Source organism: Mirounga leonina, unplaced genomic scaffold (genome assembly GCF_011800145.1).
Source record: "Mirounga leonina isolate KUSES-001 unplaced genomic scaffold, KU_Mleo_1.0 Mir_53, whole genome shotgun sequence".
NCBI classification, from domain to species: Eukaryota; Metazoa; Chordata; class Mammalia; order Carnivora; family Phocidae; genus Mirounga; species Mirounga leonina.
The window spans coordinates 22,700,301-22,725,335 of NW_023270807.1; the positions used below are offsets into that span (position 1 = coordinate 22,700,301).

The 25,035-nt window shown below is 39.5% G+C and overlaps 1 protein-coding gene across 4 annotated transcripts in view; it reads left to right on the forward strand.

Moving 5' to 3' along the window:
- The window catches only part of RAB23 (RAB23, member RAS oncogene family), a 41,181-nt gene extending 16,377 nt beyond the window's left edge, over positions 1–24,804 (forward strand). For all 4 annotated transcript variants that reach the window (XM_034991641.1, XM_034991638.1, XM_034991640.1 and 1 more), the window contains exons 3-7: positions 5,097–5,182; positions 16,568–16,724; positions 18,223–18,305; positions 20,036–20,128; positions 23,371–24,804. In XM_034991641.1, the coding sequence (XP_034847532.1) occupies positions 5,097–5,182; positions 16,568–16,724; positions 18,223–18,305; positions 20,036–20,128; positions 23,371–23,510 (559 nt within the window). In that variant the 3' untranslated portion in view covers positions 23,511–24,804. The remainder of the gene's footprint in view (positions 1–5,096; positions 5,183–16,567; positions 16,725–18,222; positions 18,306–20,035; positions 20,129–23,370) is intronic.
- Positions 24,805–25,035: the final 231 nt, after the last annotated feature.

Sequence of the window (25,035 nt, forward strand, 5' to 3'; positions counted from 1 at the left end):
TTTCACCAAGTCTGAATCTTTTTGCTGGTGAAGAGTCTTGCCTCGATGTTGATGACTGCTGACTGATCAATCAGAGTGGTGGCTGCTGAAAGTGGGAGTGGTTGTGGTGATTTTTTAACATAAGACAACAGTGAAGTTTGCCTCATTGATTCACTCTGCCTTTCAGGAATGATTTCTCTATAGCATATGATGCCATTTGATGGCATTTTACCCACAGTAGAACTTCATTCAAAATTGGAGTCGATTCTCTCAACCCCTATTGAATCACTGTATTGTATACCTGAAACTAATGTAACACTGTATGCTAGCTATACTGGAATTAAAATTAAAAACTTAAAAAAAATTCTCTCAAACCCTGCTGCTACTTGATCGACTAAGTTTATTTAATATTCTAAAACCTTTGTTGTCATTTCAACAGTCTGCACAGCATCTTCACCAGGAGTAGATTCCATGCCAAGAAACCGCTTTCTTTGCTCGTTCATAATAAGCAACTCCTCATCTGTTTAAGTTTTATCACATGATTGCAGCAATTCAGTCACATCATCAGTCTCCACTTCTAATTCCAGGTCTCTTGCTGTTTCCACCCATTCTTCAGTTACTTCCTCCATAGAAGTCTTGAACCCCACAAACTCATCTATGAGAGTTGGAATCTACTTCTTCCAAAGTCTTGTTGATGTTGATATTTGATCTCTTCCAGTGAATCATGAGTGTTCTTAATGGCATCTAGAATGGTGAATCTTTTTCTATAAAGTTTTCAATCTTCTTTGCCTACATCCATCAGAGGAATCACCATCTGTGGCAGTTATAACCTTACACAGTGTATTTCTTAAATCATAAAGGCTTGAAAGTCAAAATTACTTCTTGATCCATGGGCCACAGAATGGATGTTGTGGTAGCAGACATGAAAACAACATTCTCTCATTGTACATCTCCATCAGAGCTCTTGGGTGACCAGTCCATTGTCAATGAGCAATCAAATTTTGGAGGAATTTTTGTTCTCAGCAGTAGGTCTCAACAGTGTGCTTAAAATATTCAGCAAACCATCATGTAAACAGATGTGAGTAGTAAATTTAGCATAATTCTTAAAGGCCCTAGAATTTTCAGAATGGTAAATAAGCATTGGCTTCAACTTAAAGTTACCAGTGGCATTAGCCCCTAACAAGGGAGTCAACTTGTCCTTTGAAGCTTTGAAGCCTGGCACTGACTTCTCTCTAGCTATGAACATCCTTAATGCCAACTCTCCAGTAGAAAGCTGTTTCATCCACCCTGAAAATCTGCTGTTTAGTGTAGCACCTTCAGGAATTCTCTTAGCTAGAGCTTCTGGGTAAACTGCCGCAGCTTCTACATCAGCACCTGCTTCTTCACCTTGTACTTTTACGTTCCACAGGCAGCATCTTTCCTTCAACCTCATGAACCCTCCTCTGCTAGCTTCAGACTTTTCTTCTGTAGCTTCCTCACCTCTCTCAGCCTTCAGAGAATTGAGGAGAGTTAGGACCTTTCTCTGGATTAAGCTTTGGTTTAAGGGAATGTGTGGCTGGTTTTATCTTCTCTCCAGATCACCAAAATTTCCTCCATACACCAGTGAGGCTGTTTTGCTTTCTTATCATCTGTGTGTTCCCTGGAGTAGCACATTTATTTATTTGTTTGTTTGTTTATTAAAGTAATCTCCACACCCAACTTGGGGCTCAAACTCATGACCCTGAGATCAAGAGTCGTATACTCTACTGACTGACCCAGCCAGGTGCCCCTGGAGTGGCACTTTTAATTTCCTTCAAGAACTTTTCCTTTGCCTTCACAACTGGGCTACCTGGCACAAGAGGCCTAGCTTTCAGCTTATCTCAGCTTTCAACATGCTTTCCTCACTAAGCTTAATCATTTCTAGCTTTTGATTTAAAGTGAGAGATGTGTGGTTTTTCCTTTCACTTGAACACTTAGAGGCCACTGTAGGGCTATTAATTGGCTTGGTTTCAGTATTGCTATGTCTCAGGGAATAGGGAGACCCAAGAAAAGGGAGGGAGATGGAGGAAGGGCTGGTTGGTGGAACAGTGTGAGCACACAAGACATTGATCCACTGAGTTGTCCATCTTATGTGGAAGCAGTCTCTGGCACCCCAAAACCATTATAATAGTAACATGAAGATCACTCATTAGAGATCACCATAACAAATATAATAATGAAAAAATTTGAAAAATTGTAAGAATTACCAAAATGTGGCACAGAGACAAAGTGAGAAATGCTGTTGGAAAAGTGGTGCTGATGGAATTGCTGAATGCAGGGTTGCCATAAACCTGCAATTTGTAAAAAAACAAAACAAAACAAAAAAACCAGTCTCTCTTAAGCACAGTAAAGCAAAGTGCAATGAAACAAGGCATGCCTGTTTTATTTGGAAGGACAGTTACCTGTCTCTCAGAACAGTTTTCAACTATTATAGGATCCTAAGACTATCTCAAAGTTAGAGAATTAATAATTTGTTTTAAAGAAATAAGAGCAGATTTGGCAGGACTAAATACTCCAATAAAAAGGAAATCTTTTTTTTTTTAAAGATTTTATTTATTTATTTGACAGAGACGCTGCAAGAGAGGGGACACAAGCAGGGGGAGGGGGAGTGGGAGAGGGAGAAGCAGGCTTCCCACTGAGCAGGGAGCCCAATGCGGGGCTCAATCCCAGGACCCTGGGATCATGACCTGAGCCGAAGGCAGACGCTTAACCGACTGAGCCACCCAGGTGCCCCTGAAAAGGAAATCTTACTTCATGAAATCCAGTTGGATTCTAAAACACATCAAAAGTAACAGTTTTTGGGGGGGCGGAGTTGGTTAAGCATCTGCCTTCGGCTCAGGTCGCGATACCAGGGTCCTGAGATTGAGCCCCATGTTGGGCTCCCTGCTCAGCGGGAAGCCTGCTATCCTTCTCCCTCTGCTTGTCACTCCCCCTGCTTGTGCTTGCTCACTGTCTGTCAAATAAATAAAATCTTAAAAAAAAAAAAAAAAAGTAAGTTTTTGTCATTAGTCCTGAGAACTTTTTTTTTTAAGATTTTATTTATTTATTTGACAGAGAGAGACACAGCGAGAGAGGGAACACAAGCAGGGGGAGTGGGAGAGAGAGAAGCTGGCTTCCCACCGAGCAGGGAGCCCGATGTGGAACTCGATCCCAGGACCCTGGGATCATGACCTGAGCCAAAGGCAGATGCTTAACGACTGAGCCACCCAGGCGCCCCAGTCCTGAGAACTTTTAAAGATACTTCATTTCATTTCATTTCATTTCATTTCATTTCATTTGAGTGTAGTTGACATATAACGTTACATTAGTTTCAGGTGTACAGCAGAATGATTCAGCTTCTGTATAGGTTGTGCTGTGTTCACCACAGTGTAGCTACATCTGTCCCCATATAATGCTCTTACAATGTCATTGACCATATTCCCTATACCTTTTATTCCTGTGACTTATTCATTCCATAACTAGAAGTCTGTGTCTCCCACTCCCCTTCACTCATTTTGCCCATTCTCCCACACCCCAAGCATATTTTAAATTGTAGAGACACTGACAGATACTAAAGAAATAAGTAACATTAAACAAATCTGACTAGCCTAGACATTAGCATTAAAGGTAGGTGTGTACATTGTTTTAAAGATTGTTCGATTTCTAATTTGTATTCTATTGCTGTCTTTTTTTTTTTTTTTTTTAAGATTTTATTTATTTGACAGAGAGAGCACAAGCAGAGGGAGAGGGAGAAGCAGGCTCCCCACTGAGCAGGGAGCCTAATGCGGGACTCCATCCCAGGACCCTGGGATCATGACCTGAGCTGAGGGCAGACGCTTAACGACTGAGTCACCCAGGCATCCCCCTATTGCCTTCTTTTATAAACACTTCTGTGTTTACTTCCTTTCTCAGATATTTTGAGGATTCATTTTAAGCCTTCATGATGTTCATTTTTATATTTGTTATCTGAACCAAATTAATATTTTAAATATACAGGTGATCCTCGTTATTTGTAGATTCCATAGTTATACTTTAAGGTTCTCATTGTTTATAGGTTCCATATTTGCAACTGATCTACTTGCTAAAATCTATTTGTATCCCCAGAGTCAATACTTCCACTGCTTTGGTGGTCATTCGTGGATATGCACAGAGCAGTAAATATTTGCTACCCTACATACACATTCTCAGCTTAGGTCGAACAAGGCTACCCTCTTCCTTCTTTCTTCATCCCTCACACTATAAACAAGTGTTTTCTCATGTCTGTTTTTGTGCCACATTTTTGTACTTCTTGTTGATGATGTCACTGTTTAAAATGGCCCCAAGCATAGTGCTGTCTAGTTTTCCTAAGTACAAGAAGGCTATGATGTGCCTTATAGAGAAAATATGTATGTTAGGTACACTTCATTTACGCATGAGTTACAGTGCTATTGGTCTTGGGTTCAATGTTAATGAACTAACAATATATATTAAATAAGTTATCTTTAAACAGAACCACAAAAAAAACACAACAAGGTTATGTATTGATTCGTTAGGGAAAATGTAACTAGGGGTCACAGGAACCTAACCCTGTATTTGCCCTAGGAGCAGTGTTTTAGTATTTGATAATTCAGTGTTTGCAGTGACTTTATAGATGTAACTACTGTGAATAAGGCAATGCACTATATGACAAAATAAGAGTAAATTTCTAAGTTGTAGGGCAACCAAGCTGCTTTTCTTCCTCCCTTCTTTCTTTTCTTCCTTTTTTGCTTCTTTCCTTTCTTCTTCTTATTCAATCACTTGTGCACCTGAATGTTAGAGCAAGAGGAGAGCAAGTACTGACCTAAGGGAATCCCCGTGCTGCTGGTCCTGGAACCACCACTGTCTGTGACTGTTGTTAAGGGAGAAAACATGACAGGTAAACTCAAATCATGTAGGAAGTTACAGCTTTGGGGGAATGTCTTTACCCCTTTAGTTTCACTGCTGGTAGTCGTGTCAGCACTTAAAATCACTCAGACTTTTTCAGAGTGGAAACCAGCAGTGTAGTTTTAAAACCTTCCTACGTGAAAAACAGAAATATGCACAAAGCTATGTTACTAAAGATGTTTTCTTTACATATGAAATGAATTCATCTCTTGTTTCAGAGTTAATGATGAAGATGTCAGACTGATGTTGTGGGATACAGCAGGTCAAGAGGAATTTGATGCAATAACAAAGGCCTACTATCGAGGTAGGTAAATTGTGGGGTTTGTTTGGGCATGTTCTTTCGGCTAAACAAAGAGCTTCGCTTTATTCCACATAGAAGGGTTTCTTTATAAGAAGACTTGAATTAATTTCAGAGTATTTTTAAAAACCTCTTAGGTCATTATTCTCTTAATGATCTTGTTGAGTGGCAAATAACGCTGTGTACTATAGTTTGTCTCTGCCTTGGAATTATATGACTCACATAGGCATTCCCAGTTCTTTTTTATTTTTTTCTTTTAAAGATTTTATTTATTTATTTGACAGAGAGAGACACAGCGAGAGAGGGAACACCAGCAGGGGGAGTGGGAGAGGGAGAAGCAGGCCCGAGCAGGAAGCCCGATGCGGGGCTCGATCCCAGGACCCTGGGATCATGACCTGAGCCGAGGGCAGACACTTAACGACTGAGCCACCCAGGCGCCCCGGCATTCCCAGTTCTAATCAGTTAGAAATTGCTCAGTGCCTATTTCCGACCACATGGAGATGACTCTATGGTCAGAGAGTGGAAACTGGCATGAAAAAGTAAAGTTCCTGCAAATAAGATGACACTTTGTTAAGACGCATGAAATTGCGGGGATAAAGCCGTCTCAGTGCTCTAAGAGTTCAGAGAAGTGTGAGATACACGTAAAAGGAAAGAACTCCAGCTGTAGCACTTAAGAGTCTAAAATGTGGGGTTAAATTCCTCAAGGAAAGCTGAAATTTCTAAATGGAAATTTCTAAAGTTTCCGTTAATATTTTCCTCTAAAATTTTGTCCTTTGGGGCGCCTGGGTGGCTCAGTCATTAAGCGTCTGCCTTCGGCTCAGGTCATGGTCCCAGGGTCCTGGGATTGAGCCCTGCATGAGGCTCCCCGCTCAGCGGGAAGCCTGCTTCTCCCTCTGCCTGCTGCTCTCCCTGCTTGTGCTCTCTCTCTCTGGCAAATAAATAAATAAAATAGGGGCGCCTGGGTGGCGGGTTGGTTAAGCGACTGCCTTCGGCTCAGGTCATGATCCTGGAGTCCCGGGATCGAGTCCCGCATCGGGCTCCCTGCTCGGTGGGGAGTCTGCTTCTCTCTCTGACCTTCCTCCTCTCATGCTCTCTCTCTATCTCATTCTCTCTCTCAAATAAATAAATAAAATCTTTATAAATAAATAAATAAATAAATAAATAAATAAATAAATAAATAAATAAATAAAAAGTTTAAAACAACCAAAGAAGTTGCCTTTCTGACTTGGTACCAGGGAAACCTGATTTCCACTGCCTCCTCTAAGAAGACATTTTGGTTTCTTGAGAAATTAAGAGAGGTACACCTCTCAGGTATCATTCTAATGGTGCCACCACTACTTCTCATTCTATTTACTGTGTCCTTAAAGCCTTCCCAGGGGCAGTAGTTTTGACTGTTGCTCTCCTGTGGATGCTAGTTTGGATCTTGAGCACCTGTAACATGGCGTGAGGCAGGAATTATGTTCTTACGGCTCAAAGCTCTTAGACTAGATGGCATTTTTATCAAATTATTAATTTCATGAGCATTGGCACTATTGATTAACAGGCCCAAAAATTAAAGTTAATTCTTTTTTTAATTTTTTTTTTAGATTATTAGAGAGAGAGAGAGAAGCTCACAAGTGGGGAGGAGAGGGAGAAGCAGGCTCCCTCCCCACTGAGCAGGGAGCCCAATGTGGGGCTCCATCCCAGGACCCTGGGATCATGACCTGAGCCAAAGGCAGATGCTTAACCAACTGAGCCACCCAGGCACCCTAAAGTTAATTCTTGAGTAAAAATTATTTGTATTTTCTTAGTGGGGTTGTTACCACCATACCTCTTCACCCCATTCATACAGAAAGAAAACAAAACAAAAAACCCTAGGGGAAATATAAAAAAATAGTAGGAGTACATGAGATTTTCATCATTTTTACCTAGCTTTTTTCCTCTAAATTCTCAGCATGAAATATGTGTTCTTTTGTGAGGAAAAAAGATAGCTTGGGTTCTCCCCCGCCTTTTTTTTTTAAGATTTTATTTATTCATTTGAGAGAAAGAGGGAGAGAGCAGGGGGGAGGGGCAGAGGCAGAGGGAGAAGCAGACTTCCCGCTGAGCAGGGAGCCAGATCCCAGGACCCTGGGATCATTACCTGAGCAGGTGCCCCACAAAGGTATCTTTCACATCCTTCATGTGTCTGAGGCTCACAGGAGTCCTGTAAGGCTAGCAGAGTAGGTAGAGTTATCCCCACTTCACTGATATGGAAGCAAACAGAGAAGAGGAGAGATTTGCCCATGATCATGTGACTAGGGAGGAGTAGGGCTGAGCCTTGGCTCTTTCAAGCCACTTCTCTGAATCACATACTCCATGTTCTCTGTCATTTATTTGTGGGACTTCCTCTCAAAGCACAAAGTCTGTAGTCTACTTTATTATTATTTTAAATATTTTATTTATTTGTCAGAGACAGAGAGCACAAGCAGGGGGAGCGGCAGGCAGAGGGAGAAGCAGGCTTCCCGCTGAGCAGGGAGCCCAATGTGGGGCTCGATCCCAGCAGCCTGGGATCATGACCTGAGCTGAAGGCAGACGCTTAACCACTGAGCCACCCAGGTGCCCCGGGTCCTTGGTTTTAAAAAAAAAAAACAAAAACAGACCAGGTAGCTAAAAATATTTTTATTTCCTCTGTAGTTGAGGAATTAATGCTTTCTTAAATTTTATCCCATGAGACTATGGGATGTTCAACATTATTATCTTTTAATTTTTAAAATTTGACTCATCTGGCTTGTTGTGTGCTTCTTGTTTAGTACTTTTTAAGTGTCCACAAATCAGAGTTTCTCTTAACAATGTCTGCAAAAACATTCTTTGCCAGAAACTAAAAAGAGGACCCATAATTGTTAGTATTTACTTGTTTTATCTTAATTTACTGTGGGTGATGTTTAAATTTTTTTCCACTTTGTTTCATTTAGACTACAAGGCTTCAAACAGCTTTGGTTTCCCTACACTTAACATTTTATTTTATTCTTATTTTTTATTTATTTATTTTTAAAGATTTTATTTATTTATTTGACAGAGAGAAACACAGCGAGAGAGGGAACACACGTAGGGGGAGTGGAAGAGGGAGAAGCAGACCTTCCGCTGAGCAGGGAGCCCAACGCGGGACTCGATCCCAGGACCCTGGGATCATGACCTGAGCCGAAGGCAGATGCTTAAAGACTGAGCCATCCAGGCGCCCCCATTTTATTTTATTTTTAAAGATTTTATTTATTTGCGAGGGAGAGGGAGAAGCAGACTCGTGACCTAAGTCCAAGACAGATGCTTAACCAACTGAGCCACCCAGGGGGCCCCTATACTTAACATTTTAACTTAAAGTTGATCTTAAGCTTATAAATAGATTATCTCTTACAAGCTTTTCTTAAGAGGTTACGTGTGGTGGTGAGCGCTGTGTATTGTGTAAGACTGATGAATCACAGACCTGTACCCCTGAAACAAATAATACATTATATGTCAAAAAAAAAAAAAGGCTTTTCGGGCGCCTGGGTGGCTCAGTCATTAAGCGTCTGCCTTCGGCTCAGGTCATGGTCCCAGGGTCTGGGATCGAGTCCCATATCGGGCTCCCTGCTCCGCGGGAAGCCTGCTTCTCCCTCTCCTACTCCCCCTGCTTGTGTTCCTGCTCTCACTGTGTCTCTCTCTGTCAAATAAATAAAATCTTTAAAAAAAAAAAAAAGGCTTTTCTTAAAATGTAATTTTTTTAGTTCAACCATGTTAAAACGGCAAAGAACATAGGATACTGAGACAGGTCTTATGTTTCATCTTCTTTTTCTAAGTTATAAGAATAAACATCACATCCCAAAATGAATTAAGTAATAGAAAGTGGCAATTATATGTAAATTTGGGAAATGGCATATTGAATATTCTTATATGCTTTCCTTTGAGGTTCCATCAGAATGCTTTTGGTTGCTGAGAACAGAAAAGCAACCTCAAACTAACTTAAACTACAAAGAAAAGTGGAAGTAGCGTAGCTTTTAGTTATAGTTTGTTCTTACTGTAACCCCACTGATTCTCCTAACTTGCCTCACTCCCAGTGTAGGGTTCCTCATGCTGATTTTCCTTTTGGTTGCAAGATTGCTACCATCAGCAATGGAAGCCACGTGCTTTGTTCACGTCCTTGGGGGGAGAGAGTTAATTCCCACAACAATGGATCAAAAGTCCTGAGCTTTTATCTGATTAGATCACCCTTGACCAGATCACTGTAAGTAGTTAGAGGAATGTGATTACCCTAATTGGCTTGGTGCACTTAGGGCCTACTCCCCGGGAGCAGAGGGTAGGTTCAGCCTGCCTAAACCATAGGCTACTATACAGTAAGGGAGAGGTGTTCTCAGGGAGGGAGGGTAATTGGACGCCAGCTAGGCAACTGGGTAATCATCTGTTACTAGTGTAGATTCAAATATGATGATACAATTAAATAGAAACAAAGATTAGGAAGAGAATGTAAGGGCTGGGAAAAATGCATTAAAATATCAATTTATTGATGGAAACACCATGCCTTATAAAATTAGGACTTACTGATTTATGTCCTAGAAATGTATTATTCAAAATACATAAAAATTTTAAAAATTTATATTTAAAGAAGAAAAATTTTATTATAATTCATTTAAAAGACCTACCATAAAAAACCATTGTTTAAAGGCACAGTTAGGGGCACCTGGGTGGCTCAGTCGTTAAGTGTCTGCCTTCGGCTCAGGTCATGATCCCAGGGTCCTGGGATCGAGCCCCGCATCGGGCTCCTTGCTCGGTGGGGAGCCTCCTTCTCCCTCTCCCACTTCCCCCTCCCCCTGCTTGTATTCCCTCTCTCGCTGTATCTCTCTCTGTCAAATAAATAAAATCTTTAAAAAATAAAAAATAAAGGCACAGTTATATTTTTAGAATGCTGCATTAATTGTATAGTGAGACATGTTGAAACATGACTTTGTAAAGAACAGAACACAGATCACATTAGAAACCCTTACGGGATCCCAAGTGACTCCTTTTAAATTCTTAAGAAATCCACCCTAGGCAGTAGAAGCCATACTTAGTACAGAAAGTTATGTACAATATAAAACATTTTCATTGTGGTTTTTTTTACTGTGATTTGTTTCTAAGAAAAAAATGTTTTTGACTAACAATATGGAGAAATGAAGTTATAGACTTGAGGCCTATTATGTGAGATTATGCTCATAAATAGAAGGAAACATTTTTTTTAAGGATCATCTTTCACGAATGTAAGTTGAATATAAATTGTTGGAAATGAAATGGCTCTGGACAAGAAGCTGTTTATAAATTTCTGTTATAAATGCAAAAATTAAGGAACAACAGAATTAGACTATGCAAGTCCTTTAGATTTGTTTTAAATTATGTGAGTGTGGAATCTGTGATAGATTGATTCATTAATTTGTGTGCTTCACATTATATAGAGTGTAACAAGAATAAGGGACAGGCATTTAAAATCTAGAATAATATATATGTAATTATAAAGCCTCTGTTTCTGATTGGCCTGCTCTACTAAATTTTGTGCCATCTTATATAGAGCATTGTTTTTTATTTTTTTTATTTTTTTATTTTTTTTTTAAGATTTATTTATTTATTTATTTGAGAGAGAGAGAGCACATGAGAGGGGAGAGGGTCAGAGGGAGAAGCAGGCTCCTTGCTGAGATCCAGGGACCTGAGCCGAAGGCAGTCGCTTAACCAACTGAGCCACCCAGGTGCCCTAGAGCACTGTTTTTTAAATTGTTGTGTGCACATGAATCCCCTGGGGAACTTGTTAAAATGCAGTCTCTAATTTAGTAGATCTGTGGGTGGCTCTAAAATTCTGCATTTCTGCAACCTCCCCGTGACCTGATGCTGCTGGTCCTCAGCCACTCTCGCAAGACTAGAGACCATCTTTTAGGGTCTTTCAGAATTTGAGGACAGAGTTACTCTCTAAACATTATGTGTCTTGAGTTTTTTCTGAATTGCATTCAGAAATAGTAACTTTTTTTTGAAAGATCTTATTAATTAGAAATAAATTGCCAACGAACCATGAGAGACGATGGACTCTGAAAAACAAACTGAGGGTTCTAGAGGGGAGGGGGGTGGGAGGATGGGTTAGCCTGGTGATGGGTATTAAAGAGGGCATGTTCTGCATGGAGCACTGGGTGTTATACACAAACAATGAATCATGGAACACACTACATCTAAAACTAATGATGTAATGTATGGGGATTAACATAACAATAAAAAATTTAAAAAATTTATAAATGAGAAAAAAAGAAATTGCCAGTGGTAATCTTATAATTATATATAATTATATGTATATATAAATTATATATATATAAAAAATAACGCTTAACTGAGCCACCCAGGTGCCCCAACAAAGTAACTTCTAATGGTGTGATTCTTAGAGTATGTAGTATTGAAGGAAGATTGACTACTAGAAGAATAAAGGTCTTTTTAAAATATACAGTTAGAGAACAGTGGCTGCCTGTAATATCAAGGGCGTAAGATATGTCCAAATGACTGCATCAGAGAAATTAAAGCATTATTAACATTTTTTTAAAAACTTTATTAATTTTCTTCTTTTTTTTTTTTAAAGATTTTATTTATTTATTTATTTGAGACAGAGAGAATGAGAGAGAGAGAGCACATGAGAGGGGGGAGGGTCAGAGGCAGAAGCAGGCTCCCTGCCGAGCAGGGAGCCCGATGCGGGACTCGATCCAGGGACTCCAGGATCATGACCTGAGCTGAAGGCAGTCGCTTAACCAACTGAGCCACCCAGGCGCCCTACTTTATTAATTTTCTTAAAGATGACTGGTACCAACACAGAACTGGAGGTCAAAGGAAGAAAAAGAAAGGATAACAGTATAGGATCATTTTTCATTAAGAATATTTATAGGGGGGGGCGCCTGGGTGGCTCAGTCGTTAAGCGTCTGCCTTCGGCTCAGGTCATGATCCCGGGTTCCTGGGATTGAGCCCCGCATCAGGCTCCTCGCTCAGCGGGAAGCCTGCTTCTCCCTCTCCCACTTCCCCTGCTTGTGGTTCCCTCTCTCGCTGTGTCTCTCTGTGTCAAATAAATAAATAAAAAATCTTAAAAAAAAAAAAAAAAAGAATATTTATAGGGGCGCCTGGGTGGCTCAGTCAGTTAAGCATCTGCCTTCGGCTCAGGTCATGATCCCAGGGTCCTGGGATTGAGCCCCACGCCGGGCTCCCTGCTTAGTGGGGAGTCTGCTTCACCCCCTCCTTCCCATTCGTGCTGTGTCTCGCTATCTCTGTCTCTCTCAAATAAATAAAATGTTAAAAAAAAAGAATATTCATAGTAGTTGATACGTTGAACAGAGTTCATGGAGATACCAAAATGCAACTTCTGTTTTTGTCTGTCACCATCCCTTTGTTTTTAGTAGGCAGTAGGGGGAGGGGAAATTCTTTCTTGTCCCTCGAAGAAAACTCCCTTTAGCTCATGTCTTTTCTGGTCACTCTTAAGTAGTTTTTCTCAACTGCCTCATAGTTATTTCTAGTCATAAACATAATCTCATTTTGGTAGTTGGAAAGCCAGTCTTGTGCATTAATGAAAACTACAAATATAATTTAGCATTAAATCTCTTATCTTCTCTGGGGTTTTAGTAGGCCAGTTAGTATCTGTGGTCTGGGAAGAAAATGTTGGTTGCTTCCATCCTCTCACTTGTCTTTGACTTGCTGGAGGTGTGTCTTCTCCGCAGTCAGGCCCAGGAAGAAATGGAATTGGGAGACAAAAGCACTTTTTTTTTTTTTTTAAGTAATCTGTCTGCCCAACATGGGGGCTCAAACTCACAACCCCGAGATCAAGAGTCGCATGCTCTACCTACTGAGCCAGCCAGATGCCCCAGACAGGAGCACTGTTACGGGTGGTATTGTCTGATGTTAGGGCCGTCTGGGTGGCAGGCGTTCCAAGATGATTCTTTCTCTAGGAGATTGTCCTGGATTCCTCCAAGGTTCCCATTTTTGGGGATATTTGTTTTGGGCACATGTATGTTTGATTCTTGCAGTTGCTTTTCCTCCTTGCTGCCCTTTGTGAGAGTTGCCTTCCACCTCTACCCTCCTTTATGCTAAACTCCCGTCATCCAATAAGCAGTCCTATGGGACATGAGTTAAAATGACCCCATTTTCTCTGAGATGTGGTTCACCTCTATCCATATGAAATTCGTGTGCACTCTTTGTCTTGTCATTGGCAGGGTCGCGGTTACTCCCAAAGGCAACTCTTTTCTTTTTGTCTATTGGTCTTGCCTTTTTGCTGTCATTTCCAGCCACTGCATCTTCCTTAGGCTTGAATCAAGGCACCCTCAGTCCAGAGTGTCCCCCAGTTGCTGGGAACACATACCAGGCTACTTAAGTGGTCTTGCTGAGGTCCATTCCTTCTAGATTGAGATGAGGGAGGTAATGATAGTACTCTCCCCCATAGCACCCCACCTTAAAAGAGAGAGAAAGGGGTCACCTGGGTGGCTCAGTCGGTTAAATGTTTGACTCTTGATTTCGGCTCAGGTCATGATCTCAGGGTCATGGGATGGAGTCCCATGTTGGGCTCCCTGCTCAGCGGGGAGTCTGCTTGTCCCTCTCCCTCTGCTCCCCCCCCCCTCTTTCTCTCTCTCTCAAATAAGTAAATAAAATCTTTTTAAAGAGAGAGAGAATGGTTGGTGTGGACAGCACTTTCTCAAAAGAAATCCTTTCCCCTTCTTCTCAATTCTTAAAAAAATAATTTCTTGGGGGGCGCCTGGGTGGCTCAGTTGTTGGGCGTCTGCCTTCGGCTCGGGTCGTGATCCCAGGACCCTGGGATAGAGCCCCACATCGGGCTCCCTGCTCCGCGGGAAGCCTGCTTCTCCCTCTCTCACCCACCCTGCTTGGGTTCCCTCTCTCGCTGTGTCTCTCTCTGTCAAATAAATAAATAAAATCTTTAAAAAAAAATAATAATAATAATAATTTCTTGGAGTGCTTGTGAGGGAGTTCCAAAGTTGTATAATGGATTTATGGGCATTTCCTTTGCAAATTCTGCAAAGAATGATCTTTCCACACATATTTGGAATCTGGTATTTGTCATCTGCTTAGTTTTTTTATATATTATTATTAAAATATACTTCCTCTAAGAGTTGTTTTTTTTTCTTAAGTTGAAATAAATAGTTGAAGTAAATATTAGAGTTCAAGTAAATATAAATTTACTTACTAGTATCTAGTGTGATCTTGTCAGTGTTGAGGTTTTTTGTTTTGTTTTTTTGAGAAAGAGAGAGAGAGGTGGGGGAGAGGGAGAGAGAATCTTAAGTAGGCTCTAGCATGGAGCCAGACACGGGGCTTGATCTCACGACTCTGAGATCATGACCTGAGCCAAAATCAAGAGTCTGTGACACTCAACCGACTGAGCCACCCAGGCGCCCCTGGTCAGTTTTATCTCTTCTCAAATTCCTGGAAAGTGTTAAGGTGCTTCTGTCTGTGTTGTATCCTGTCCCTGACCCAATTTTGTATTAACTTAGACAATTTTTGTAATTAATATATTCTTTGGTTTAAAACCTGTTTTAGGGGGTGCCTGGGTGGCTCAGTCGTTAAGCATCTGCCTTCGGCTCAGGTCATGATCCCAGGGTCCTGGGATCGAGCCCCGCATCGGGCTCCCTGCTTGGTGGGAAGCCTGCTTCTCCCTCTCTCACTCCCCCTGCTTGTGTTCCCTCTCTCGCGGTCTCTCTCTCTCTGTCAAATAAATAAAATCTTAAAAATATATAAATAAATAAAACCTGCTTTAGAGTAGGGAAGATTTTCCTGTATGAAGCCTCTGCTTTTACAGTAATAATGAATGGCTGGTTTTTCTCTTTTATGCTCTTGTTTTCTACTACAATATTCCCTTTGGTGGTACACAGGCCTTTTTTGGCTTTCAAGTGTCTTAGGTAGCCCAGGTATGTATGTTTTGAGTCTTAGAGGAAACTTTTATACCTGAGGGATCTGGAAGGAAGGATAACAGTAAGAAAACGTCCCTTGATTCCAGGAAATCCTCTTGACCCCAAGGCGATTTTCTCTTGTTGCCTATGTATCTGCTTTTGTCACCATGCTGCCTGATTGATTTAACATCTAATCATTTATAAAATAACTTTCAGGGGCACCTGGCTGGCTCAGTCAGTAGAGCATGTGACTCCTGATCTCCGGGTCGTGAGTTCAAGCCCCACATTGGGCGTGGAGCCTACTTAAAAATAAAACAAAAGGGCTTTTTTCAGAAGGTTGCTGCTTATTTTTAATCTTAGATATTATCAACCTAATGTGATAATTGAAAGTTAAAATATTGTCATTGAGCATGGGAATTATGCAGTTAAACAGGATAAATGAAATTAAACATTTTCCTCTATTTTAAATATATATATATATTTTTTAACTTTGACACTAATTCTTAAATTATGTTCATTAACATCACTGGTATTCTGCTACTAAAATAAAATAATAAAGATTTTTTTGGGTGCCTCGGTGGCTCAGTTGGTTAAGCGACTGCCTTTGGCTCAGGTCATGATCCTGGAGTCCCTGGATCGAGTCCCGCATCGGGCTCTCTGCTCGGCAGGGAGCCTGCTTCTCCCTCTGACCCTCCCCCCTCTCATGTGCTCTCTCATTCTCTCTCTCTCTCAAATAAATAAATAAAATCTTTAAAATAATAATAATAATAATAAAGATTTTTTTAAATTAAATAGAATGAGAAAATTATGATTTTTTTCTCATAGATTTTTCTTAAATCTGTGCTAAAAGAAATTCAGAAGCAAATGATAGATATTAATAGGAAGAACTTGGCAATAGCCTATCATTCATACTTGGCTTACCATTCTCTCTTGCTTTTGTAATATCCAATACAGCAGTGTTTCATGGTGTTCCAAAAAGAATGTGTACAGGTTTTTTTTCTTCCAAGCTCTTATTTAACAATTAGTTAACAAGAATGTATAGTTTTGAGGGTACTTTGACACTTGTACACAATTTTGAGAACCACTGGTTCTTGGAGTAGGAAAATAGAGTTTATATGTTAAAACATAAGCAGAGGGGTGCCTGGGTGGCTCAGTCGGTTAAGCGTCTGCCTTCGGCTCAGGTCATGATCCCAGGGTCCTGGGATCGAGCCCCGCATCGGGCTCCCTGCTCCGCGGGAAGCCTGCTTCTCCCTCTCCCACTCCCCCTGCTTGTGTTCCCTCTCTCACTCTCTGTCAAATAAGTAAATAAAATCTTAAAAAAATAATAATAAACATAAGCAGAGTGCTGCAAAGATGAGCTTAATATTCACTTACATAAAAATTGTTTTGATATACCTAAAACTAACATAACATTGTATCTTATTTATACTTCAATAAAAAAAAATTGAATAGGTAAAAGTTGCTCTCATCCTGTATAGGATTGCTTCATTAATGTAAATAACATTTTTATTTTGTGACCTTACAGGAGCCCAGGCTTGTGTGCTCGTATTTTCTACCACAGATAGGGAATCTTTTGAAGCAATTTCCAGTTGGAGAGAGAAAGTAGTAGCTGAAGTTGGAGACATACCAACTGTACTTGTGCAAAACAAGATTGACCTCTTGGACGATTCTTGTATAAAGAAGTAAGATGCCCACTTTTGAGGGGGAAGTGGTAATTCTATAAAGTTAAAACCTGTTTTAATTTTTGCATAGATTTAAAAAATTTAGGACACCTTTTATAGAGACTGCCTTATCCTTAAATTTTCTGTGAGCTATTCTATGTGATTGGTTTGGGTTTAAAAAAAAGTTCACATGAAATCGTAAGTAGAGAAAATTAAAGGAAATAAATTTTGAAGGCCCTTGTAGAATTCCAGTTTTAAGTCTTATACCACAAATCCAGCTCCTGATGTTAAAGCAAATCTAGATATAGTAAGTATGTTAAGAAAAATATCCCTGTATGTTTTAATATCAAGAGCAAGTAGCTATCTTGTGTTGATGAGTTTAAAGGGGTAAGTAGTTCAGATTCATATTGTTTTGTGTATTCAGAAACATTATGCTCAAATATGTGAACAGAGCATATAGATAATTTCTGTCTGTACGGATTTGCCAACTTTGAAAATATTTGCTTGTTATCTTCTTATTTTTTTGTATGTTCTTATATTATCTGTGGCTGTATAACCAAAACTTAGTGGCTTAAAACAACAAAAATTTATTATTTCAGTTTCTGTGGGTCAGGAATTTGAGAGTGGATTAGCCAGGTGGTTCTGGTTCGGGTTTTTTTGAGCTTGCAGTCATGATGTTGCCCAGAATGGTCGTCGTGTAAAGGCTCAACTGGGGCTGGAGGATCCACTTCCAGGATGGCTCCCTCACTGGGCTCTTGTCAGGAGGCCTTAGTTCCTTGCCACATGGACCTCTCCCTGGGGCTGCTTGAGTGTTGGCACAGCATGGCAGCTGGCTTCCCCTGTCAGGGGATTCAAGACACGGCAAAGCAGAAGCCATAATGTCTCTTACGACCTCATCTCAGAAGTCACATTCTATGCCTTCTGTGTATTATTGATCACACAGACTAACCTTGAATACGGTGTAGGAGGAGGCTACACAAGAATGTGAGGACCAGGAGGAAGGTGGGGGGTGGGGTGGAATCACCGGGAATGATTACAGAGCAGAGCTACTACAGTCTTAATAAAACTAAGACCGGGAGTCATAATAAAACTAAAATTAGGAGTCTGCTCCCATAGACACAGTTGTTAATATAATGACTTTGGCTTTGGCAGCAAAGTAGTTTCATAGCCAGTTACGAGTAAAGTAAGGAATGCAGTGTAAGATTTTCAGAGGGCAATTAAATTCAAATGTTTTTAAAAACAAAAGAAAGTTAATTTAAGTATTATATAAAGTAAAGTGATATTTAGCCATTTTAAGGCTAGAGTTTAGTGACTATAGAAATGACAGTATTTATCCCCCAAGAATACTGAAAATCAAAAATCCTGTCTAAGCACTAAGAACATAGCTTTCAACTGGTCTGGAAGGTCTGACACCCCACCCCCAACATGTATTCAGTAAATGTAATGAAAATGATTTTTTAAAACAAGCTATCAGAAAGTACCCTGATAAGTGCCTTTTTTTTTTTTAATCAATATATAGTGAGGAAGCTGAGGCACTGGCAAAAAAGTTGAAGCTAAGATTCTACAGAACATCAGTGAAAGAAGATCTGAATGTGACTGAAGGTAAACTGCCTTTTAAAAAAAATTAATAGCAGGAAGTTTGTTTTATTCTTCTTATGTTTTTTCTATTGTGGTTTCCAGAAATCATATATGTAATAAGAACAGAATTTTCTTCTCAACAATCAAGTAAAATTTAGAGGCATGATACTTCTTAGAGTCCTTAACTAAATTACCAATGACTCTGAATACTTGTTACTCTCTACAGAAAAACTTTGGTGGGTTTTTTTTTTGTTTTTTATCTTTAAAAATATAACTGTATATATATGAGTGTATATGCATGTATGTGTTGTTCATGCATACCTTTTAAAGTTACTGACTTGTTTAAGGACTACTCTATAGTGGATATTCCATTAGGTAGTTACAATGACCCTAATTTGTTGTTGTTGTGTGTGTGTTTTTTAAAAGATTTATTTATTTATTTGAGAGAGAGAGAGCAGGGGAGGGGCAGAGGGAGAGAATTATCAAGCAGACTTCCTGCTGAGTGCAGAGCCCAGTGAGGGGCTCAGTCCCACAACCCATGAGATAATGACCTCAGCCAAAACCAAGAGGTGGGCGCCCAACTGACTGAGCCACCCAGGCACCCCAGATTGTTTTTTGGGGTTTTTTGGGGCTTTTTTTTTTTAAGTAATCTCTATCCCCAGTGTGGGGCTCAAACTTAATGACCCCTAGATCAAGAGTCCTATGCTTTACCGACTGAGCCAGCCAGGCACCCCTATCCTTAATTTGTTTAGTAACATTTTCTAGTTTAAGAAAGTGAGAGTAGAGAAAGATGATTATTTTTCTCATTCCAGAACTGCCACTTATTTTATTAGATTGCAACTTGATTGTTGCTCAAGTGTCTTCTGCATAGTTTTTTTCACCTAAAGAAAGGAGACATCTTGGGCGCCTTGGTGGTTCAGTTGGTTAAGCATCTGTCTTCGGCTCAGGTCATGATCCCACGGTCCTGGAATCTAGTCTTGCATCGGACTCCCTGCTCAGCAGGGAGTCGTGCTTCTGCCTCTGCCCTTCTGCCCATTCCCCCACCTCCGCTCATGCTCGTGAGTGCACACTGTCTCTCTCTTTCAAAAATAAATAAAATCTTTAAAAAAAAAAAAGGAGCCATCTTTTTAAGACTGAGTTAGCGTAGTGTTGCTGAATGTTGATCCCTATTCAAGTACCTAAAACTAGTGACTACAAGTATTATTTCATTTCTTTGCTAATAAAATGCCATATATATTTATTATGACCATTGTTCTTAGGTATTGCTCAAATAATTTTTTAAAGATTTTATTTATTTATTTGACATTGATATTTTATTAAATATTTTATTTATTTATTTATTTATTTATTTATTTAATTTTATTTTATTTGAGAAAGAGAGAGCACAAGCAGGGGGAGTGGCAGGCAGAGGGAGAGAGAGAAGCAGGCTTCCTGCAGAGCAGGGAGCCGGATACGGGGCTTGATCCCAGGACCCTGGGAACATGACCTGAGCCGAAGGCAGACCCTTAATTGACTGAGCCACCCAGGCGCTCCTGCTCAAGTAATTTTTAAAAGTTGAATTTTTTTCAACTAGATTGTATACTTCCAATTTAATTTTAAATGTGTTTAGTAAGGATGAATGAAAGAATACAAATATTTAAAAATAAGTGTTTTTAGCAAGTATACAGTATTATAGTGAGTGATATGAAACAACAGATTTTACATGCATAAATTATACGGACCTGGTAAGAATTTTGTTTTTGTTTTTATTCTAGTTTTTAAATATTTGGCTGAAAAATATCTTCAAAAACTCAAACAGCAAATAGCTGAGGATCCAGAATTAATGCATTCAAGTAGTAACAAAATTGGTAAGTACCCAAGAAATTTTAATCCCATGTTTACCTAGTAAATTTATTTTCCATTCATTATTATCATTATTTTCTTAACCATCTTTTAAAAAATTTTTTTAAATAGGCTCCATGCCCAACGTAGAGCCCAACTCAGGGCTTGAACTCAAAACCCTGAAATCAACACCTGAGCTGAGATCAAGAGTGTGTGCTTGGGGCGCCTGGGTGGCTCAGCCGTTAAGCGTCTGCCTTCGGCTCAGGTCACGATCCCAGGGTCCTGGGATCGAGCCCCACATCGGGCTCCCTGCTCTGCGGGAAGCCTGCTTCTCCCTCTCCCACTCCCCTTGCTTGTGTTCCCTCTCTCGCTGTGTCTCTCTCTGTCAAATAAATAAAATCTTTAAAAAAAAAAAAGTGTATGCTTAACTGAGCTATCCAAGCACCCATATTTACTATTTTTTAAAAAAGATTTATTTATTTTAGAGAGAGAGAGAGAGCAAGTGGGGGGAGGGGTAGAGGGAGAGAGACAGACAGACTCCACACTGAGCGCAGAGCCTGATGCGGGGCTTAATCTCAGGACCGCAAGATCATGACCTGAGCTGAAATCAAGAGTTGGATGCTTAACCGACTGAGCTACCCAGGCACCCCTACTATTTTTTTTTTTAATATAATATGTTCATTTCTTTAAGAAATGTGATTAGAAAGTATTAGATCAGCAGTTATTAAACTTAATATCAGGTCTCAAATTAAAAGGTATATTGAGTTAAAAGGTTTTTTTAACTATTGAATTTTCTAAATCCATTTTCTATATTAAGAGAGCAGAGATAAAGACTTTTTATAAAGATCTGTCCTCTGCATAAAGGAGGTCTTAACACTTTTTCTTCTGATTCTATACTTGTACTGTTTCCATACACTTTACTGATTTTTTTTTTTTTTTAATGCTAAATGCCTACAAAGAAGTACCTGGCTGGGTCAGTAAGTTAAGCGTCTGCCTTCGGCTCAGGTCATGATCCCAGGGTCCTGGGTCGAGCCCCGCATTGGGCTCCCTGCTCAGCGGGAAGCCTGCTTCTCCCTCTATCCCCCTCCCCCCTGCTCATGCTCTCTCTCTCTCTTAAGCTTTCTCTCTCTCTCAAGTAGATAAGTAAAATCTTAATAAATGAGTAAACAAACAAGCAAATAAAAAATAAATGCCTGCAAAGTCTAACATTTCCTGAAGAATAAGTATGTTGTCTCTCTATAACAATAACTGACTGACCATGTCTTGCTCTTTGTTTTGGCTTCCAGGAAGTTTAGATCCAAGTTTTCTGTTTCTAAAGCTTCTGTGTAGTCCCTTAGAGACTTCATATCTGTATTCTGTCCCCAACTCCCCCACTACATACATGTGATCACATACTTTATTTTCTTGACCTCTTTTAACTTTTTTTCCCCTTGGTTCTGGCTTCTTTTTTGTTGTTATTTTGCCATTTTTAGTGCATATGTTCTTACTGTCAGACACCTCAAATGCTCTGTGAAACAAAAATAGGACAGTTGTAATAAGCTTCTGTCTGGTCTTGTCTTCTGGGCTCCATTCTTGTCTCTTCCAGTTCACTGAGTAAAGCCCTTTGATAGATTCATATTGTGGAGAATTTTAAATGCAGCTCTCTTCATTCTGAGATCTAAAGACAATATTGTCTATCCTTCTGTGTGGCCTTATGCCCCACTATTATTTATGTACCCCGTTTTTCAGTTCTGCCAGAGGTCTTGCTGTTTCTTAAACATTCTAGTACTATCTTCTTTATTTTTGCTTATTTTGGTTCTTCCATCAGGAATGACCTCTCTCAGGGCTCCTGGGTGGCTCAGTCAGTTAAGCGTCTGCCTTCGGCTCAGGTCATGATCTCAGGGTCCTGGGATCGAGCCCCACATCGGGCTCCCTGCTCAGTGGGGAGCCTGCTTCTCCCTCTCCCTCTGCCTGCCGCTTCCCCGCTTGTGCTCTCTCTCTCGAATAAATAAAATCTTTTTTTTAAAAAAAAGGAAAGAATGACCTCTCTCTTTCCTATCCCTGTCAAAGAACTATTCATTCCTCAAGGACTGTCTAGAAAGCTCTCTCTGCTCACTATGTATCTAGCTAGAGCCATGGCCACTCTGCTTTGCTTCTCCGCGAAGAGAGATGTGAGTCCAATGCACTACCAGCTGTCCAGTGCTACCTTTTTTATTAGCTTGTCCTTTCTTCTACAGTAGCTATAACTGGTCCTTCCTTGGACCCGTCTGTGGGATCTTGGGTCTCTTTTATGACACTTAAGCTAGAGGATCTATAGCATTTCTTATGTGTATTCCAGCTCACCTCACTTCCTGGATTGTAAGCTTGTTGTGGGCAGGAATTGGCCTTAGTCATCTTTGTATTGCTGACAGTGTCCCGGGCCCAGACTTTTGTGTATCGTGGGTGATAAGTAGTTTATAAATTAGAGATTATAGTTTAAGAGCAGCACAGTTCAGAAGGGAAACTATAACAGTTAAAAGTTTTCTTTTAGTTCATCTTTTTACCTACTTATCACTTTAATTATCTGTAGACCATTTCGTTGTTGTTTTAGCCAAGATAGGAAAATCCTACATTACTGCAGCTTTTACATATGCAGTGTTTTTATTAACATAAAATCTCACAAATACTATTGTCAATACAAATCTGATATGCTTGAGGAAATTATGTGATGTAAAAGATAATAAGAGAAATTATTAAAATTATCATATTTACTGTTTCCAAATTTCAGAAATAGATTGTTAATGAAAAGATGCGGAACAGTGTGTACAGTTAATCATCATTTTGGTAATTAAGGGAGGAAAAAAGAATGTGTATGCATTTTTGCTTAAATATACATAAAATATCTCTGGAAGGATGCATGAGAAAATTGCTAAAAGATGCATGCTTTAGGAAGGTAAACTAGTGATTTGAAAGGGAGACTTTAATCCCTTTTGTAACCTTTGAACTTTGACAAACAATGTGTACTGGCTATTAAAAGTAAGTTCAATGTGGGGAACCTGGCTGGCTTAGTTGGGAGAGCATGCAACTCCTGATCTCAGGGTTGTGAGTTCGAGCCCATGTTTACTTAAAAAGCGGGTGGGGGGAGGTAGAATTTACTTTATTTTAAAAAATATATGAAATGAAAACAAAAGCTTAAAATTGTAAATATTGAAAATATTACTGATTTACTAAGATGCTGGATGCACCATCTGTAATTGCTAACTCTGAGCTATATCAGTATCACTCTCTTGTTTTCCCTCCATTTATACAGGTGTCTTTAATACATCTATTGGAAGTCACTCGGGTCAAAATTCAAGTACCCTTAATGGTGGAGATGTCATCAATCTTAGACCCAACAAACAAAGGACCAAGAAAAACAGAAATCCTTTTAGCAGCTGTAGCATACCCTAAAACATTTTAGGGAGGAAAAAAATTGAATTATATTGTGCAATTCAGTAAGAAATACACCCAGCTGTCATGGTATGTTACAAGTTTTTTTTTTTTTTTAGCAGACTTTGCACCTAATGGCTCTGTCAAAGTTGACAGCCTTAAATATTGTTCTGCAGTGCTTTTCAGATGGAGTGAGATCTTTGGTGGAAAAATTACTGCCTTGTGGACTCATTTTAATTTTTTTACATCAGACGAAGCTTCTCCTGTTTTTGAAGGAATGCTATAAGAAATGTCAAAAACAGGTTTTGCTGAATTTTAAGTGCTGGAAAACATAAATGGAATGCCTGAATATATTGGTGCAGATTTTAATATTATTGGTCCATGAAAGATAGCAAGCATGGTATGTCTGAAATTGGTCATATAGCTTTTCTGGAAAGTAGTATTGAATCCAAATACATACAAAAAGATAATATTGAAAGGCAATATCTGTATGATGTAGAATGTGGAGGTCTGCATGCAGATATCTGGTACTGAAGTATACTGAAGGGATGTTCAGTATATAAGGAAACACAGAATCTAATTCATTCATTCATAAAATCATTTACACATTGTGTGTATGTTAAAAGTTTTTATTTTCAAGTAAGAAATTTCAGACATATATTTTGCAAAATGAGCTCAGATTTTAAAAGTGCTTTGTGCCAAAAATATCATACCTAATTTTTACAGTGCTTTACTATCAGAATTTATATTGTTTATAATATCTTTAAAAAGCAGTTTTCCTCTCTGACAGGGTAGATAAAAGAGGGGTATAAACGTTTTAATGCTAGAGTATCTCCCAGGTGAGACTTGTTGCAAACTCTTTCTCCCATGTGCACCCATGAGCATGGGGAGCTGTGCCGGCCGAGCCCTTCCAAAGGTCCAGCGCCCCTATGGTCGTTCGTGGGGTCCTGTGAAGTGTGCTGGTGCACCTGGCACCTTTTGCTGCTGACTGAAAATGCAATTTTGAACTTGTAAGATTATGCTAATGATTTTTTTAAATGCAGAAGAGACGATCTTTTATCTTAATCTGCATTGCGGATTTTATAATGCCCTGCAACTCTAAAACATCTTTTTGTTTACACATTTTTGTATGGTATTTTAAGATTATCACTTAAAAATTTCTATAAACTTCAGTTTGTATAGCACTTTCTCAAGAGCTCTGTCAGCACCAAATGCAAAATAATTTCTTTTAAGAACTGATTTTCATATGTTATCATGCGGCAGAGCATACATTTTGTGACTTGGGACAGTAGCTTTCCAACTAAGATAATTGCATGAACTCTGTTAAAAAGTGATTATCATTCATCAGTGACTTTGTTTTTAACCCTTGCTATATACCTGGTTTTTACAGGATTTCAAAACCTGTAAAAATAACTTTTCTTGGAAAACGTGTGATGAAAGTTGTTTTTCATTATTTGTACTAAATGCATAATGTTGTATGTATTTCCTCTGTATGTTTTCTCTCTCTCTCTCTTTAAGTCTTCCATCTGCACCATCCGCATCCCTC